The sequence below is a fragment of the Lissotriton vulgaris genome, chromosome 6 (genome assembly GCF_964263255.1).
Source record: "Lissotriton vulgaris chromosome 6, aLisVul1.2, whole genome shotgun sequence".
Lineage (NCBI taxonomy): Eukaryota > Metazoa > Chordata > Amphibia > Caudata > Salamandridae > Lissotriton > Lissotriton vulgaris.
In genome coordinates this window covers 541,839,529-541,856,714 of record NC_141694.1, presented here as the reverse complement: position 1 = coordinate 541,856,714, position 17,186 = coordinate 541,839,529, and the positions used below count along the sequence as shown (strand labels likewise).

Genomic DNA, 17,186 nt, shown 5'->3' with positions numbered 1-17,186 from the left:
TACGCACATATGTATGAATTTGGTTATCCACATAAAAGAACAAATTTATCCAGTTTGTGTGCAGAGTGCTGCAGCACCCTTCGTCGTAGGTATAAAAAATTTGACCACATTTCCCCTGCCATGCTAATCCTCCAATGGCTCCCTACTGAAGTGCGGGCCAAATTCAAAATCACTTGCATTACCCACAGAGCACTGCACTCTTCCTCACCTTCCTATCTAAACGAGAAACTGAAAATCTCCTGAGCAAACAGAGGGTCCAGAAATGCCCAATCCCTGCTCCTGGAACCCCCCACCTTCAGTCGAGAAAGATACATGAACCAGCCTTTCTCTGGTAGCGCCACTAGAATCTGGAACTCTCTGCCTCCCTCGCTTTATCTAACCATCTGCCTAGCAACCTTCCAAAAGGACCTCAAGCTCCTCCTATTTGTCAGACATCTTGGTTAATTCACCCTCGGCTTCTGCTGTGCACCCTGATCTGACTTTGTGTAACTGTGTATGTTCCCTGCCCAATTGCTGTAACTGTCTCTTGTGGTAACTTTTGAACACATCCAGTGATGTAAAAGTCCAAGTTTAACTACTATTACTGTAACCCGCTGCAACCCTGTAGCCTGTGTGTTGTAAAGCGATCTAATGCCGTTGGAACCAATTCTGCGCTATATACCTTTAAAAAATAAATGAATAAATAAATAAATCACTCTTGGTTTTTAGCAGCAGAAGATGACCTTTCAAGGACATTTTGAACTGCAGGGGCATGCTAGAGGCTTGCCTGAATGATTGGTGGGAGTGAGTTCCACTGGAGAGGTCTTAGCAGGGGAAAGGAGCAGGACTTACATTTAAAACAGGGTGGTTAATATGAAACAAGTAGGTTCTGATTTGCGGATCTTAGATTCCTGCCAGTAGGTGTAGTGGGATAGGTTATTAGTGAGGTATTAACGGTAGCCCATTGACTGCTTTTGTAAAGTGCTGTGTGCTGTGGGCTAGCCAGTCAACTTGGTGGTGGCAGGATGAAGTGGAAGGTCCAGCATAGGCCCAGGACATTTTCTGTGGATTTGCAGTCTCTTGACCAGGGATTGTGGATCTTGGAAGCTGCACTGGGTGCGGTGAACGAAGCCTGCAAATACTGCAGCAAAATAGTTTTTTTCACTTCATAAACCCAGGGATCCCAGGATGCTCCTGCTGCTCCACTTGACTCCTTTCATTAGCACACGGGGACTAAGCCCCACTGGCCTGTAATAGCAGTCACCGCTGCTACATTTCTCGTGCACTTGCGGCCTGCTGATCTGTAAGCTCCAGGTCCATAAACCCAGGTTTGGGGTTGAAGTCCCGAACGGCGGATAGGAGAAAAGGTTCCTTCTATTAATTACATTTGAATAGTTATCAAATTTTTTAGTTTGTGGAAGGCTTTCATACTGGGTTTGCAGTCCTGTGTGGATTAATATATCAGATCTTTCTATACTTTAATCCTAACAACCTCAACCAATTTTTGGGATTGGTACATGAGTGTATCATAACATTGTAAATTAAGGACAAGGCGCACAGCGCAAGTTGTGTAAGAATGTAGATTTTTCTTAGTTGATAAGTAGTTGTTTGAGATTTTGATGATTTTAAGGGTGCTCCAACAAGTGGCATAACCGTCCCAATACGCCGTAGATTGGTGGCTGGTTGAGTGCGTTACCGAGTGTGTCAACGCATCCTTGTGACTGGGCACGCCATTAGGTTCGTCATAAACACAACAGACTCCTTTGTAGTTTCAAAGATGACGTGCTTTTATTTTAGATTCAAATTTTTCATTAATGTTCACGTGTTTTTATTTTATAAACTCATTTAACCATATTGATGCATATGATTCAGTTGAGTCGAGACTGTAGTATTTCATGCAAAACAAATGCTCCAATGCATTTCGGGCTGGAACAGCCCTTTTTCAAGGAGCGCTGAAAACATAATGGTAAACGCCTTTAAAATGTGGAACTGACTCAAAAGCATATATAATCACACATTACATTGTTTTCCATTGGTGTAAACCCACTGATAAACATGCTAACCTTGTCACCTGATGACGTGTCAAAGAATACCTTATAGACCATGGGGGCTATTTGTGAATGTGACGGTTTTTAAAGACTAAATAAAAGTTGGGTCAAGGCAACAGCTGACGGAGCTCAACCTGAAGTGCAACGCACGCGTTCAAAAATCCCACAAGTAAGTCGGGGCCCCGACGGGTATTGGAATGCTGTTTCACCGCTCGGTTTGAAACGTACATTTACAATACCTCCCACTTGTTTTTTTTCCGCGCAGGTTTTCACCAAACCGACCAGCAACTTTGGCGTAAGTTTTTAAACACACCCTCCCTTGACCCAACTTTCATTTAGTCTTTAAAAACCGTCACATTCACAAATAGCCCCCATGGTCTATAAGGTATTCTTTGACACGTCATCAGGTGACCAGGTTAGCATGTTTATCAGTGGGTTTACACCAATGGAAAACAATGTAATGTGTGATTATATATGCTTTTGAGTCAGTTCCACATTTTAAAGGAGTTTACCATTATGTTTTCAGCGCTCCTTGAAAAAGGGCTGTTCCAGCCCGAAATGCATTGGAGCATTTGTTTTGCGTGAAATACTACAGTCTCGACTCAACTGAATCATATGCATCAAAATGGATAAATGAGTTTATAAAATAAAAACACGTGAACATTAATGAAAAATTTGAATCTAAAATAAAAGCACGTCATCTTTGAAACTACAAAGGAGTCTGTCGTGTATCATAACATTCACATTAAAACTAATGTGGACAATGCACACTATCAATAAGATGCTTACATTACCTCCAAAGCACATTATTTCCTGTAATCCTTATTACTATCTTTCACACTTTTAAACGGGCTAGTTCATAAAGATTTAAACCCCTATATATTTATGTTAAAGATCCTTTCATTACTTTCTAAAAAAAGTTGCAAACTTACCGTGAGTTCGGTGCATCCAAACTGCAGAATGTCTCTGTAGTTCCAACCAGCAGTTATTCCAAATTCTGTCCTTAACCTTATGGCACAATGGAGGAAACACATGTTGTGCAAGATTGCTGGCCATTCAGGACGCTTACTCAGACTAAGGACGGTAGGGTCAACAAAGCGCCACGACTGAATTAATCCACCCTTTATGCTCTGCAAAGCAAGACATGAGAAGATGAATGTATTTATATAATGAAGTGTTCGCTTCAGGCGCATACTTCTTCTATGGCTGGTCGAAAATTCAAATAATTTTGGTGATTCTGTAACGCCAAATTTCAGAAATGATGCTGTCATGCCACATCACAAACGTACGTGCTGTGCGCTGCAAACATTTTTATGCGATTGCATGGGAACTACACAAATGGCAGACTGCAAGTGGCTGGTGTTTGCAGTTCTTGTGTTAGTTGAAATAGTTTTTGCACGAAATGCGCCCTTGCCTCCAAAATAGATGCAAGGATCCAGTTCAAATTAATAAACGCAATAATACCGGTTTTAAATTTTGTGGAAATCTGCATTTTTTCGCATAATGTTTACTGAAGTTTGAACAGTTATGCTAATGAAAGCTATACAAATTTCACACAAACCCTTATTTCTTCCTGTATCTTTCTGTAATGGAAATGAAAGTGCAAATACTTAACACACTTCACTGTGACTACTTCTGTCTTAGAAGTCTAAGCAGGAAAGGGAAAGGACTCCAGACATGTTTCATACATTCTCTGAGAATACAGAGGCTCTATACTTTCCCTCCTCATCATCTCATAGTCAATAACTAATTACACTTGCAAATGACACCATTAATGGTTTACAAAACGAAAACATCTAAATGTGTTTCAAATAAGCAACCTCAAATGCATCAAAACGTATGCCTTTTCATGTAGACAGTGTACTGCAGAAACAAAATAAATGTTGGCACTGGGAGGGCGGCCTATACTTAATCCAACCATTGGTTTTGGTTCCAGAAACATTAGGAGGAGTGCAAATAACATATCTAGAGTGTAGGATGGCTAGGGTGAACAGATCTGGTGTAAAGGTTGGATGGGTGCAGGTACTAGATCATATCTAGGGTTCGGGATGGGTGCAGTTAGAAGACTTGACCACCAGTTTAGCACGGATAAGATACAGTCATTATTTTCAATATTGTAAACTGCAGAGAAAATGCTTCTTGGTGAACAGGCCTGCCACCAATGTGTGGGCTTCCAAATAGTTGATCCTCCTAAGGACCCACAATTGGTGTAAGGATTTTTCACAATCTACCTGTCGTGACATTTTGTCCTTTAGTAATGGGCTATGCGTGATGCATCTAGAGAAAATTTTATACCCCTTTTCTTGTAGCACCATCGTGTAGTATATGTAAAATGTGCCCGTACATATGTAAAATGCCATGTTTTAACATTAATGCACATTAATGCTAACATGCTAATTATTCAGTTTAACCAACGAGTTGTGCAAGTTGATTTTTTCATTTGCTGCAGATGTTGCAACTTTGAAAGATGCTGTTTATTAATAATTAAGGCTCCCTGTTTTCCGTTTTTATGGATTTTTACATATACAGACAGAATGTGTTTTCTGTCTGCATTTATTTTTAAAAGTGGATAAATACAAAAGATTGTGCTCCTTTTAAGTGACTCTCCGTGCTTTCTTTCATGAATTATAGGGGAGGGGCTGAGCAAATGGACAGCATAGGAAATTAAAAAACAGGGTGAAATTGTTTTAAATAAGAGCATATGTCAACATACATTTATGGGATCACTGACATAATATAGAATGACAAAATATAGACTTACCAAAATATAGTCACCAAAATATAGAATGCCAAAATATCGAATTCCTATCTACAAACAGGTAAGTACAAAAATATTGAATCCAAAATATAGGGGTCGATTAGGATCGCGGACGGACTTGAGTCCGTCCGCGACCCCAGAGTATGAGGGAACGTCCGCATGGTCTGCGGCGTTCCCTCATGTGCGATTAGGATGTGACCGCCACCCTGGCGGTCACATCCTGGATATTTAACATTGCGGCGGGTACTGCTTCAAGCAGCACCGGCCGCAATGTTAAAAGTGCATGTGTAACATTTACATGCACAAAGCGGCAGGCACCGCGCGGTGCCTGCCGCATTGTGCATGTAAATGCTGGGGGGTACCATAGGTACCCCCATGTGCACCCCCCACCCGCCAACACCCTGGGGGCCCGCAACGGGCCCCCAAAATCAAAAGTACACATGCTTTTCCACGGCGGAAAAACCGCCGCGGAAAAGCATGTTTTCAAATGCTTCCTAATTTGGCCGGCGGTGTCTGATAGACACTGCCAGCCAAATGAGAGCTTTTCCACCGCGGTTGTAATCCGACCGCGGCGGAAAAGCAGCGGACAGAAACCAAGACCCACCAGCCATCGTAATGCGGCGGTGGGTCTTTGGTGAGTCCGCAGAGGATTTTCCGCCTCCTCCGGGCCGGAGGTGGCTTCCGCCGGCCCGGAGGAGGCGGAAAATCCTCCATCCTAATCGGCCCCTTAGTCTGTAAAAAATATAGTCAGTCAAAATATCGATTTTTTTTAAATGTCGTAAAAGTAATTTAAAATTAATGAAATAATAAATATAATTAACTAAAACATACTTATATATACTCAAATAACCTTGAAATTAAGATATAATTAATTTAAATTATAAAAAATGTACAATATTTTACCGTAGGATAGCAGGAGGGTAACATTTAATATTACCACTCCAGTGATTGCAACAGTAGGGAAAGCGTTGGATAGCGTAGGGGTAAAAAATACTATTCCCACTCCAGTGAGTGCAACAGTAGGGAAAGCGTTGGATAGCGTAGGGGTAAAAAAATACTATTCCCACTCCAGTGAGTGCAACAGTAGGGAAAGCGTTGGATAGCATAAGGGTAAAAATTACTATTCCCACTCCAGAGCGTGCAACAGTAGGGAAAGCGTTGGATAGCGGGAGGGTAAAAATTACTATTCCCACTCCAGAGAGTGCAACAGTAGGGAGAGCGTTGGATATTTGAAGGGTAAAAATTACTATTTCAACTCCAGAGAGTACAACAGTAGGGAAAGCATTGGATAGCGTAGGGGTAAAAATTACTATTCCCACTCCAGAGAGTGCAACAGTAGGGAAAGCGTTGGATAGCGTAGGGGTAAAAAATACTATTCCCACTCCAGAGAGTGCAGCAGTAGGGAAAGCGTTGGATAGCGGGAGTGTGAAAATTACTATTCCCACTCCAGATAGTGCAACAGTAGGGAAAGTTTTGGATAGCGTAGGGGTAAAAATTACTATTCCCACTCCAGAGAGTGCAACAGTAGGGAAAGCGTTGGATAGCGTAGGGGTAAAAAATACTATTCCCACTCCAGAGATGGCAACAGTAGGGAAAGCGTTGGATAGCGGGAGGGTGAAAATTACTATTCCCACTCCAGTGAGTTTAACAGTAGGGAAAGTAATGATTCAATATATTATTAAAAATAAATTAAATATCAATCCCAATAAAACATTAATTGAAATTAATAATCAATTTAATATTATGTAATAATTAATTAGAAATACAACTACATATTGGTTATTAAAAATTAATAACCTATTCATAATTATTTAACAACTAATTAATTTTCAATAACAAAAACTAATTAATAATGCAAATTTATACCAATTAAAAATTAACAGTAAATTAATTATCAATACACAAAAAGTATTTTTAACATGTAATTAATTACAATTACATTACTTCCCACCCTATTCCCCTATAAACCCACATCCCACTACAGAAAATACATTAATACAATTATCATAATTATCAAATATTTGATTATTACAAAATAATTACCAATTAATAACAATTAATTGCCAATTAATAGAAATTAATGACCAATTAAAAATTAATTAACAATAAATTTAAAATCAATACCAATGAATGAAAAAATTATATATTTATTACAATTAAATTACTTCCCACCCTATTTCCCCATAAACCCACAACCCGCTACAGAAAATAAATTTAGAAAATTAACATAATTAACAATTAATCAATTAATACAAATTAATTGGCAATTAATAAAAATTAATTACCAATTAAAAAATAACAATAAATTCAAAATGAATACCAATAAATAAATAAAAATATTTAATTAATTACAATTAAATTACTTACCACCCTATTCCTCTATAAACCCACAACCCGCTACAGAACTAAAAAGCTAAATTTAATTAAAAATTAATAATAATTGCTAAAAAATAATATTTAATTTAATATAATTAAATTACTTCCCACCCTATTCCCCTATAAACCCACAACCCGCTACAGAATTAAATTACCCAAAAATTAAATAACATAAAATTCATTACTTAAAATACATTAAACATACATTACAAAAATTAATATACACTTTTCACACATATACTAACATACAAAACACTTTCAAAAAAATGATATTATTAAAAAATCGTTATATTCAATGCCTATATTGTATACTTCGATATTTTGACTTCTATATTTTGAAAATCGATATTACTTACCTTAAATTCGATATTTTTAACCACTATATTGTGTCCATTCGATATTTTGTCCATTCTATATTTTTACTTCGATATTATGTCCATTCTATATTTTGGAATCGATATTATGACTGTTTACCACATTTATGGTATAATGCTAGTATTTACCAGTGGATGCATTTTTATGTAGTATTTGGCAGCTTCAATAGCTTAAACATGACAGACATCAAAGTATGAGTGCACGTCTATCAGTTAAATAGATATGGAAATGTACCGTTTTACAACTTCATTTGTACGCAAAACACAAAATCAATATGGATAAATAGAAATAAAAATGGGCAACAAATAAATATGGATAAATACAGACGGAAATGGCCAAAAAATAAATACCATAAAACCGGGAGCCCTATTAATAATGAATAAATGTTGTTGTATTAGATGACTGATAGTGAGGTTCACACCACATAACATGCAGAAGATTAATGGGAAGAAGTTATTCCAAACAAAAAAAAAATGTGCCCCCAACATTCAAGGACACATGGTTGAAAGAAGATTCAGGTGAGTAGATGGGGAGGAGGTCTGGTCCAAGGAGTGTGCTGAAATCCTATTGGTCACCGTGAAGAAAAAAGAACATTTCATGTTCTAATATAGAAAATGTGCTTTATATTAGAGCTTGTTCCTAGCTAGTTAGGTCAGCTGCGATTCTTCCACCTTTTGATGCAGAGCAGACTGATTCCATTTTCCTGACTATCTGAGAGAAGACTTTGTACTGAGTTTTCTTGAACATCTCTTTATGCAGTGTCTTAGTTATTCTGTAGTGACACCGTTATCCCTTTTTGCCAATTATCTTGACTTAGCTTAGAATAGGGACGTTTTTTATGGAACGTGCTTGTTACTTTTATTGTATTAATGCTAAGTATTCAATTTACTAACTTGATTCATTATCAAATATTGATTGATTGTTAAGCTGTATTGATAACCTTTGGAGAATAATACGCGAACATATATTTATAATGAACAAGATTTAGTAATAAAACTCTTTCACTCAACTTGACTCTCTTTATTCCCTAAACTAAGGTAATGATAATTGGTAAAAGTTTATGTTGAGATTTAACTTTGACGTCTGAGCTGAAAACAAAGATCCATCAACCTGAGATGTGCGCACGGTTCTTGCGGATGAGTAAGTGACAGACTGAACCCCGCGCTCCAGCATAGCCAAGCCTGATTTAGACTTTAGGATGTTAGCAGCCTGATTCACAAAGGTAAAGTGACACTTTGTAGTAAATGTACTACTGTTTTGCTATTCACAAAGTACAAGTGTAATTTTAGTACAAGTACTTTTACTGGTAGTAAAATTGCACTGGTAGTTTGTGAATAGCAAAAAGTAGTAAAGTTACTACAGCAACTGTAAACCAACAAAAAAGTGTACGTTTACCTTTGTGAATCAAGCCCTTGGGAATTAGGAGAGGTGCATAACCAGGTCAGAATTAGAATAGGTGTGGCATCCAGAGGAGATGTAGATTTCATCTAGTATACTGGATATAGATACGAGCATTGTAAAGCAGGACTGTGAAAACTCTTGTAACACCAGCCTCCACTGAACCACAGAAGATCAAATATCAGTGCTTACCTTTTTTGGAGTTTGTCAATTGAAAATTAATTAGGATTGTGAGTCCTTTCTCAGAAGTTATGTACATAGGGTTCTGCACCATTAGCTGCGTATATATGTGGTAGATTAATTCTTCTGATCTCAAATGATTTGCAGCTTTTTCCTGATTATCCCAGAACACATTCTTTTCAAAAATACTTTGTGTAAATCTGCAAATATTTCGCATTTGTACACAACACAACAGAAAGATGTCACCAGCTACAATAATATATGAATTTCGGCAATCTAAAATGGGATAAGTATGCTTTCTCGTAAAATAACTGCAATAACTACTCATTAGGGTTTCATGGCATATTCTGGCATTACAAAGGTGTTAAAAAATGTAATCATGTTTTGTAAATCAATTCCATACTAACGGAATTAATCTCTGAACCAGCATCCATTGGGTATTCTACATTACCTTGTGGTTGCACACACCTTCCTGGAGCCATATTATACATTGTGCCCCGGGGTACAATTGTCGTATGAGCCTGCATTGTGCACACTGAGTCACAATGATATCACAGAAGGGGCCACAGACTCTTTTGAGGCCCCTTGTGTAATATTGATTGTGCTGGCACGCACATAGCACCAGCACTATCATGAAAAGGCATCCCCTCATTTGCATGGGGACATGTCCCATGCAAATGAAGGAATCTCTTTGCCTCTGCACCCGTGCCGTATTATAGACACAGGCGCAAACATGCCCTTAGGAGGCACATTCATTGCGCGCCACATAAAGGTGGTGCACTGTTAGTGCACCTCTGAATGGCAGCCCCCTGGAGGCATGAAAGGGGTCCCAGTGACTTGCAGCACCTGCCTGCAGGGGAATCTCTCTCCCCTCTCTGAAGAGCAGGAGGCATGCCGCCTGCACCGTGACACATGGAGTGACTTTGAAGCAGCCACTACGTATTCACTGAATGCACTGTCCCGGTGGAGGGGGGTGGGAGGGATTTGGTGGAACAGCATATTCACTGTGATGGGGCGCACTATTCCTGTTTGCGCCTGACGTACCTGTTTAAAGGTGCTACATGGCACAAACAGGGACAGCGCGCCCTTTCCCGAAGACAGCCCAATGTCCATTAGGATGCTCCAGGATTCTAACTTTCAGATAGATCCCCAAAGATTCCAGAAGGATGGTCACCCATGTCCTCATCACCAGCCCACTCAACTACGGCAACGCACTCTACGCCAGCATCACCTAGAAACAGCTAAAGAAACTACAGAACGTCCAAAACACCACCGTCAGACTGGTCCTCGAAATTCCCTGCCACGGCCACATCGCACAACACTTTTGACAACCCACCTGCTCCCAGTCAAAAAGAGAGTCACCTTCAAGCTCCTCATTCACGCCTCCAAAGCCCTACACGACGAAGGACCAGCATACCTGAACCACCACCTCCACCCACCAGACAACTCTGATCCTCCCAACTCACCCTCGTCTCCATCCTCAGGATCCACAGACCAGAACCGGAAGAAGATTGTTCTCCTACCTCGCCTCCAAGACCTGGAACACCTTGCCCCAGCACCTCAGGAAATCAGCGTCAATTCACGAAGGACCTCAAAACCCGGCTATTTGAATGATCCTCCACCCAGGCCGACTAGCAGCCCCACTCCCCCAGCACCTTGAGACCCTCACAGGTAAGTTGCCACGCTATACAAGCCCTTGATTGATTGATTGTGATTGATTGATTGAGAAAGACTTGAGAAATGTCAGCTTGATTGTTTTCTCCATTCTGATTCACTGGCCTTCAACCAATTACATTTTCTCCTTACGTTCAGGCTAATTGAATTGGTCATTGAACAGCTATTCATTACACCTGGGGCACATCTAGCCCTTCTTAACTGGCTTTGTGATGAAGAAATGGCTGCACATAAGGTGGGCTAGCACAGCACCAGGAATCTCAAATTGGCATTCTGCCGGCCATTGACTCTGTCCTAGGATGGCGATGCAGATCCTGGAAATGTTTGTTTCAACTAGTAATCCACTCTGTCATGATAACTTGGAAAACGTTCTGTGCAATTTTGCTATTGATTAGTTGGTTGAAATTGATTCTAGACTCTGCTTTTTTGTCATGGTATACTGACTTGGCTATAATTACCTTTGGCATATCCACAACGATTTTCACTGTGTAATGGAGAAGCCGCACTGGTAACGGAGGACTAGCCTGAACTGATATCCAGAGATGGAAGTTCTTGTCTGGATTTTTGTTGTCCTTGATAATCTCTTCCAAGGATGTCATCAATCTGGTGGAATTTTGGATATTCTCCAGTACGACCCAAAAACCCTGTATGAGGAAAGGGAACAAAGCATGTTAGGTTCAGCTTCTCTTCTTTTGTTTAGGTGTCTGCAAGTATCAATGAGTGTAAATCGTGAGTTTTAACGCCAACTAGAAATACACTGTTGTCTCCTGACCAAAATATTGTATTTACTCAATATGCACAAAGTGAACTTCGCATTCGGTATTACACACTTATAATGATAGTATAACCTACATGAGGCATCATTGTAGAGCCACAGAAAGTAAAGCACAACAACGAGAAGGAAACCAACGTCTGTATGCTACCTCTACTCTTCTCCACCTTAACTCCTTTCCTTTCCTTCCCCCTTTCCCCACGCCCCTCTCTGCTTACGGAGACAGTCTATAGGGGAGCAGCCAAGCATATACATGGTGACAATGTGCTGCCAGCAACACAGCCAGTCTGGAAGGCCATCTTGCAACTACAAGCGGTGAGGATATGTTATATGTTGTATTTTGTAAAAACAATAAAAACTATTTTGAAATTAAAAAAAAAAGAAATATTGCCATTCAATATATTTGACATTAGAAAATCCGATATATCTCCAAAAAGGATATACTTCTTAAGGTTTACAAACAATGCGGGTGACCATTGGCCTTCACAAATAAATTATACTACAGGCTGCTATCTGGCACACTACCCACACCTCACATTCACAATTGTAAAAAGTGCAGATCTAAGACCTCAAAACATTATCGTTAATGCGAAGACTTACGTTGTGATTTCAAAATGCATACTTCTTAACAGATTTACACATTTCACATGACTTTTTTTGTTATTTGTTTGATAGAGAACTGCGAGAGGGAAATCTCTCTAGGTTAGGTACATAATGTAGCATTATTTGCAAGCAATCTCCTTTGTTTTGTGAACAACTCTTTTGTCATTGTGGGAGCCATATTTTTTCGTTTGCCACAAGCTCACAATTGTCACAAAAGTGCCCGTAAACGCAAACAAAAAAATGCAGAACCTTCCTTTGTTAACGTCCTGTGTTGCTGCTGGGCCGAACAAAACGTGGAAGAGCTTCAGGCAGCAGAGGTGTGTTTACTTCCTCACCTACCTGCTGTGTATGATGCCATCACGTCCTGCGAGAACCGCCTTCAGCGCAGCTCCCAAAGCCTGTAACATGCCGCTTGTCATCTGTCTCATCCTCCCGCAGTCTAGAGAAAGGACTAGGGCACACCAAGGTACGGAGATGTCCTCCTTCGGCAGCCTTTAGAGGTTCCCTCCAATAAGTCCCTCATGTGGCCCTTGGCATACAGTCCCTCTGATGAGCACCCTCTCCACAAAATGGTGTAACCCAGACCAAAATGTTGGGTCTCCTGCAGAATGAAGCCCCTGACAATGTCCTGGGTTTCAGGATAGGACCCTGGGCTCTCACTGACATCTGGGCATCATAGTATCCAGGGCAACGACTGGCATCGTTGCTAAATCCCACCACCACTGAACACCATGTTGTCCAGGGCTGGAAGTGGGCCTGGGCCAGATACCATGCCCCTGCTCTTTGGTAACTGGACCACCTTCAGCATCCTGGATATAGCCACCACCAGCCTTTTGGGCTCTCTCGTCTTGCATCCTGTGCCCACAATGACATCCTGAACCGCACCAATATTTGCCCTTTGGCATGCTTCAGTATAATACAGACATGCTGGAGGAAATGTTACGAAGGAGTGAAAGTGGAGGGGTAGGTCAGAGCTACTGCAGCCCCCTCCATCTGGAAGCACTGGAAGTACGTCTGCCGGAGCAACAACAGGGCATGACAGCTCATGTGGAGGGAGGTCCTTCGCTTGCCAAATGTGTGCTTATTTTAGGTAGAAGTAGCAGAACATCCAGGCTTAGGACCTTGCTTTGGGCAAAAATGCCACAAACAAAATACAAGTGTGACACAAAGTTTACTGTTTTAGTGCAACTGTATTTTCTATTGTCTATCACAATATCCCGGAGGATCTGATTATTTACTTAAAATCGAGGGACCTGAATGTTATTTAAGGCGCAGTCCTTAGTTGAAGGTTTGATTTTCATTGGGCACCTCATACATTGAGTCACCTGGGTTCTGATATCATCAGCATTGGGTCTTTTTATTGCCATATATCAGTTTTGGTACAAGATGAACCATGTAGATGTGGAACGATGGAATCATCTGAACTTTTCATGGTCGGAAAGACCACCAGTGTTACATTGATCTTCTTGTCCAAACTATTTAGACTCTTACAGCTCTTGCCCTTGTGGTACCAACCATGGAACATCCTCCTTTTCACATGGAAACACATAATGACAAAATGAGAATGATTAATGTTTATGCATAACAGGGGCTTACAGCCCACAAAATCGTAAGCTATGTTTTCACAATGCACCTTGTCACAATTTGTTTTAATGGTTGACTCCTAACTCGGCTAACACCTAATTGAAGATGGAAAGTGAGCAGGGACCTCTCCTCTCTCAGTCCCTAATACGACTAATTATTAATTCCCTGGTCACAAGGGGGCCAGTGTACCCTCACCCAGAATTTCTGGGTGCACGAACACAAGGGCCAATTTTACTGCCCAGAAAACCCAGCCAGTAAAATCTTGTGTGGATCAGGTAGCAGTTGCATGCACAAGGGAAGCCCAGCCCATGACGTAGCCCCTCCTATATTTACTGCACACGATAGCACACCCTAGTATACGTTCAATGACTCAGAACAAAACACATCAAGCTGTTAACAGAATACATTTTTAGGTCTCAGCCTGCGTAGGCTGCGCTTGCGCAGTCTCGCCGGCGAGATCTTATGTTTTTCAGTGAGAGTTTGAACCCGCCCCTCTTCTCCATTTGCTGGCTTCCTAAACGGAGGCCAGCCATTGGAGGAGAGGGGCGTCTGTCTGTTTAAGCCCCGTGTTTTGGGGATTGAGGGGCGTGTTTTTTTAGGTTCTTTCTCTCCTCTTCCCATTGGCTGGAATTTTACATTCTAGCTAATGGGAAGAGGAGAGAAAGAAAAACACGCCCTGAATCTGAAAAATGACGGTGGTTTCTCCGAGGCATTTCTGCTTCGCCTCGGAGAAAGATGGTGGTGTGCATGGCGTTGTCCGACCGGCCGCGCAACAGATAGAGACTCCCCCCCCCCCCGAGCCGGTAAGTTTTCTTGCCTCTGTTCCCTGGCTGCGCTCGTCTTTTCTTGCTTCTGTTCCTTGCCTGCGCTTGTTTTGTTTCGGTGACCGGGGCCGCCCTGCAGAGCGGATTACACGTAGGCTCTTTCTGCAGCTGCTCGGCTCCGCTCACCTCCCCCCTTCCCTCTGCCCGCAGACCTCCTCCGTCCCGCTCTGGCCTCCTCCCCTTCCCTCTGCCCGCAGCCCTCCTCCGTCCCCCTGATGCACACTCCTCCCTGGCTTCAGTAAAATTCTCAAAAGACCTTTCTAAAACCAGCCTATAATATCCTTTCCCTTATGTGACACATACTGTTCTATAAAAGCTTTTCCTTTTGATTTCAACCTAAGCTTCAAAATATCGAGTCAAATCGATTTGGAGTCCTCCAAGCATTGCGGGGCTAAAAACCGGGTTTTGTTGAACTGCCATGCATATGCAAATATCTTCCCTGAAATAACATTAATGTGTTGAGCTCCCTAGACTGCTACACGTGTTCAAATAATTCTAAACTGAGCAATGGAACCAATCAATAAATCCAAAACAATCCCAACAACATTTATGTCAGCAATGGTTTCCTTAGACTGCCTCGAATACATAATTCAGAAAAGGGGGTGGTGATGAACAGAGTGTCTGAATTAAGCAGACCACTCTTACCCAGTCCAAAGATCAGGGCTTGATCCATCACCGTTATTCAGCTCACTGCACCATCCCAGCTCAGAACCCGGCTATATGCAAATCAGTCTGTCCCTGGCCCAGTGCATCATGGGAACAGGGCAGACTAAACTACCAAGCCAATTCTTCACCAGAAAGGAGACAAGCTTCCGGGGACAGGTTTCTGGCATTTCAGCCGTCGTCGGCCCGGCTTGCTTGAATCCTGATGGTGCAGTGAGCAAGGGACTAATGTCTGAGTATACCCTGCCACACCTATAGTGGCCAAAAATGATTCAGAAAAGGGGGTGGTGATGAACAAAGTGCCTGAATTAAGCAGACCACTCTTACCCAGTCCAAAGATCAGGGCTTGATCCATCACCGTTATTTAGCTCACTGCACCATCCCAGCTCAGAACCTGGCTATATGCAAATCAGTCTGTCCCTGGCCCAGTGCATCATGGGAACAGGGCAGACTAAACTACCAAGCCAATTCTTCACCAGAAAGAAGACAAGCTTAGGGGACCGGTTTCTGGCATTTCAGCCGTCGTCGGCCCGGCTTGCTTGAATCCTGATGGTGCAGTGAGCAAGGGACTCATGTCTGAGTATACCCTGCCACACCTATAGTGGCCAAAAACGATTCAGAAAAGGGTAGTGGTGATGAACAGAGTGTCTGAATTAAGCAGACCACTCTTACCCAGTCCAAAGATCAGGGCATGATCCATCACCGTTATTTAGCTCACTGCACCATCCCAGCTCAGAACCCGGCTATATGCAAATCAGTCTGTCCCTGGCCCAGTGCATCATGGGAACAGGGCAGACTAAACTACCAAGCCAATTCTTCACCAGAAAGGAGACAAGCTTCCGGGGACCGGTTTCTGGCATTTCAGCCGTCGTCGGCCCGGCTTGCTTGAATCCTGATGGTGCAGTGAGCAAGGGACTCATGTCTGAGTATACCCTGCCACACCTATAGTGGCCAAAAACGATTCAGAAAAGGGGGTGGTGATGAACAGAGTGTCTGAATTAAGCAGACCACTCTTACCCAGTCCAAAGATCAGGGCTTGATCCATCACAGTTATTTAGCTCACTGCACCATCCCAGCTCAGAACCCAGCTATATGCAAATCAGTCTGTCCCTGGCCCAGTGCATCATGGGAACAGGGCAGACTAAACTACCAAGCCAATTCTTCACCAGAAAGGAGTCAAGCTTCCGGGGACCGGTTTCTGGCATTTCAGCCGTCGTCGGCCCGGCTTGCTTGAATCCTGATGGTGCAGTGAGCAAGGGACTCATTTCTGAGTATACCCTGCCACACCTATAGTGGCCAAAAACGATTCAGAAAAGGGGGTGGTGATGAACAGAGTGTCTGAATTATGCAGACCACTCTTTCCCAGTCCAAAGATCAGGGCTTGATCCATCACCGTTATTTAGCTCACTGCACCATCCCAGCTCAGAACCTGGCTATATGCAAATCAGTCTGTCCCTGGCCCAGTGCATCATGGGACAGGGCAGACTAAACTACCAAGCCAATTCTTCACCAGAAAGGAGACAAGCTTCCGGGGACCGGTTTCTGGCATTTCAGCCGTCGCCGGCCCGGCTTGCTTGAATCCTGATGGTGCAGTGAGCAAGGGACTCATGTCTGAGTATACCTTGCCACACCTATATTGCCCAAAAACGATTCAGAAAAGGGGGTGGTGATGAACAGAGTGTCTGAATTAAGCAGACCACTCTTACACAGTCCAAAGATCAGGGCTTGATCCATCACCGTTATTTAGCTCACTGCACCATCCCAGCTCAGAACCCGGCTATATGCAAATCAGTCTGTCCCTGGCCCAGTGCATCATGGGAACAGGGCAGACTAAACTGCCAAGCCAATTCTTCACCAGAAAGGAGACAAGCTTCCGGGGACAGGTTTCTGGCATTTCAGCCGTCGTCGGCCCGGCTTGCTTGAATCCTGATGGTGCAGTGAGCAAGGGACTC

At 42.2% G+C, this 17,186-nt stretch overlaps 1 protein-coding gene across 1 annotated transcript in view; it reads right to left on the bottom strand.

Annotated features, from left to right (window-relative positions):
- Positions 1–17,186, bottom strand: part of LOC147707531 (dynein axonemal heavy chain 5-like) — a 1,425,553-nt gene that overhangs the window by 71,317 nt on the left and 1,337,050 nt on the right. Inside the window, exons 91-92 of the mRNA XM_086925656.1 lie at positions 11,247–11,432; positions 2,960–3,157 (exon numbers count right to left, since the gene is read on the bottom strand). Of these exons, the coding sequence (XP_086781782.1) occupies positions 2,960–3,157; positions 11,247–11,432 (384 nt within the window). The remainder of the gene's footprint in view (positions 1–2,959; positions 3,158–11,246; positions 11,433–17,186) is intronic.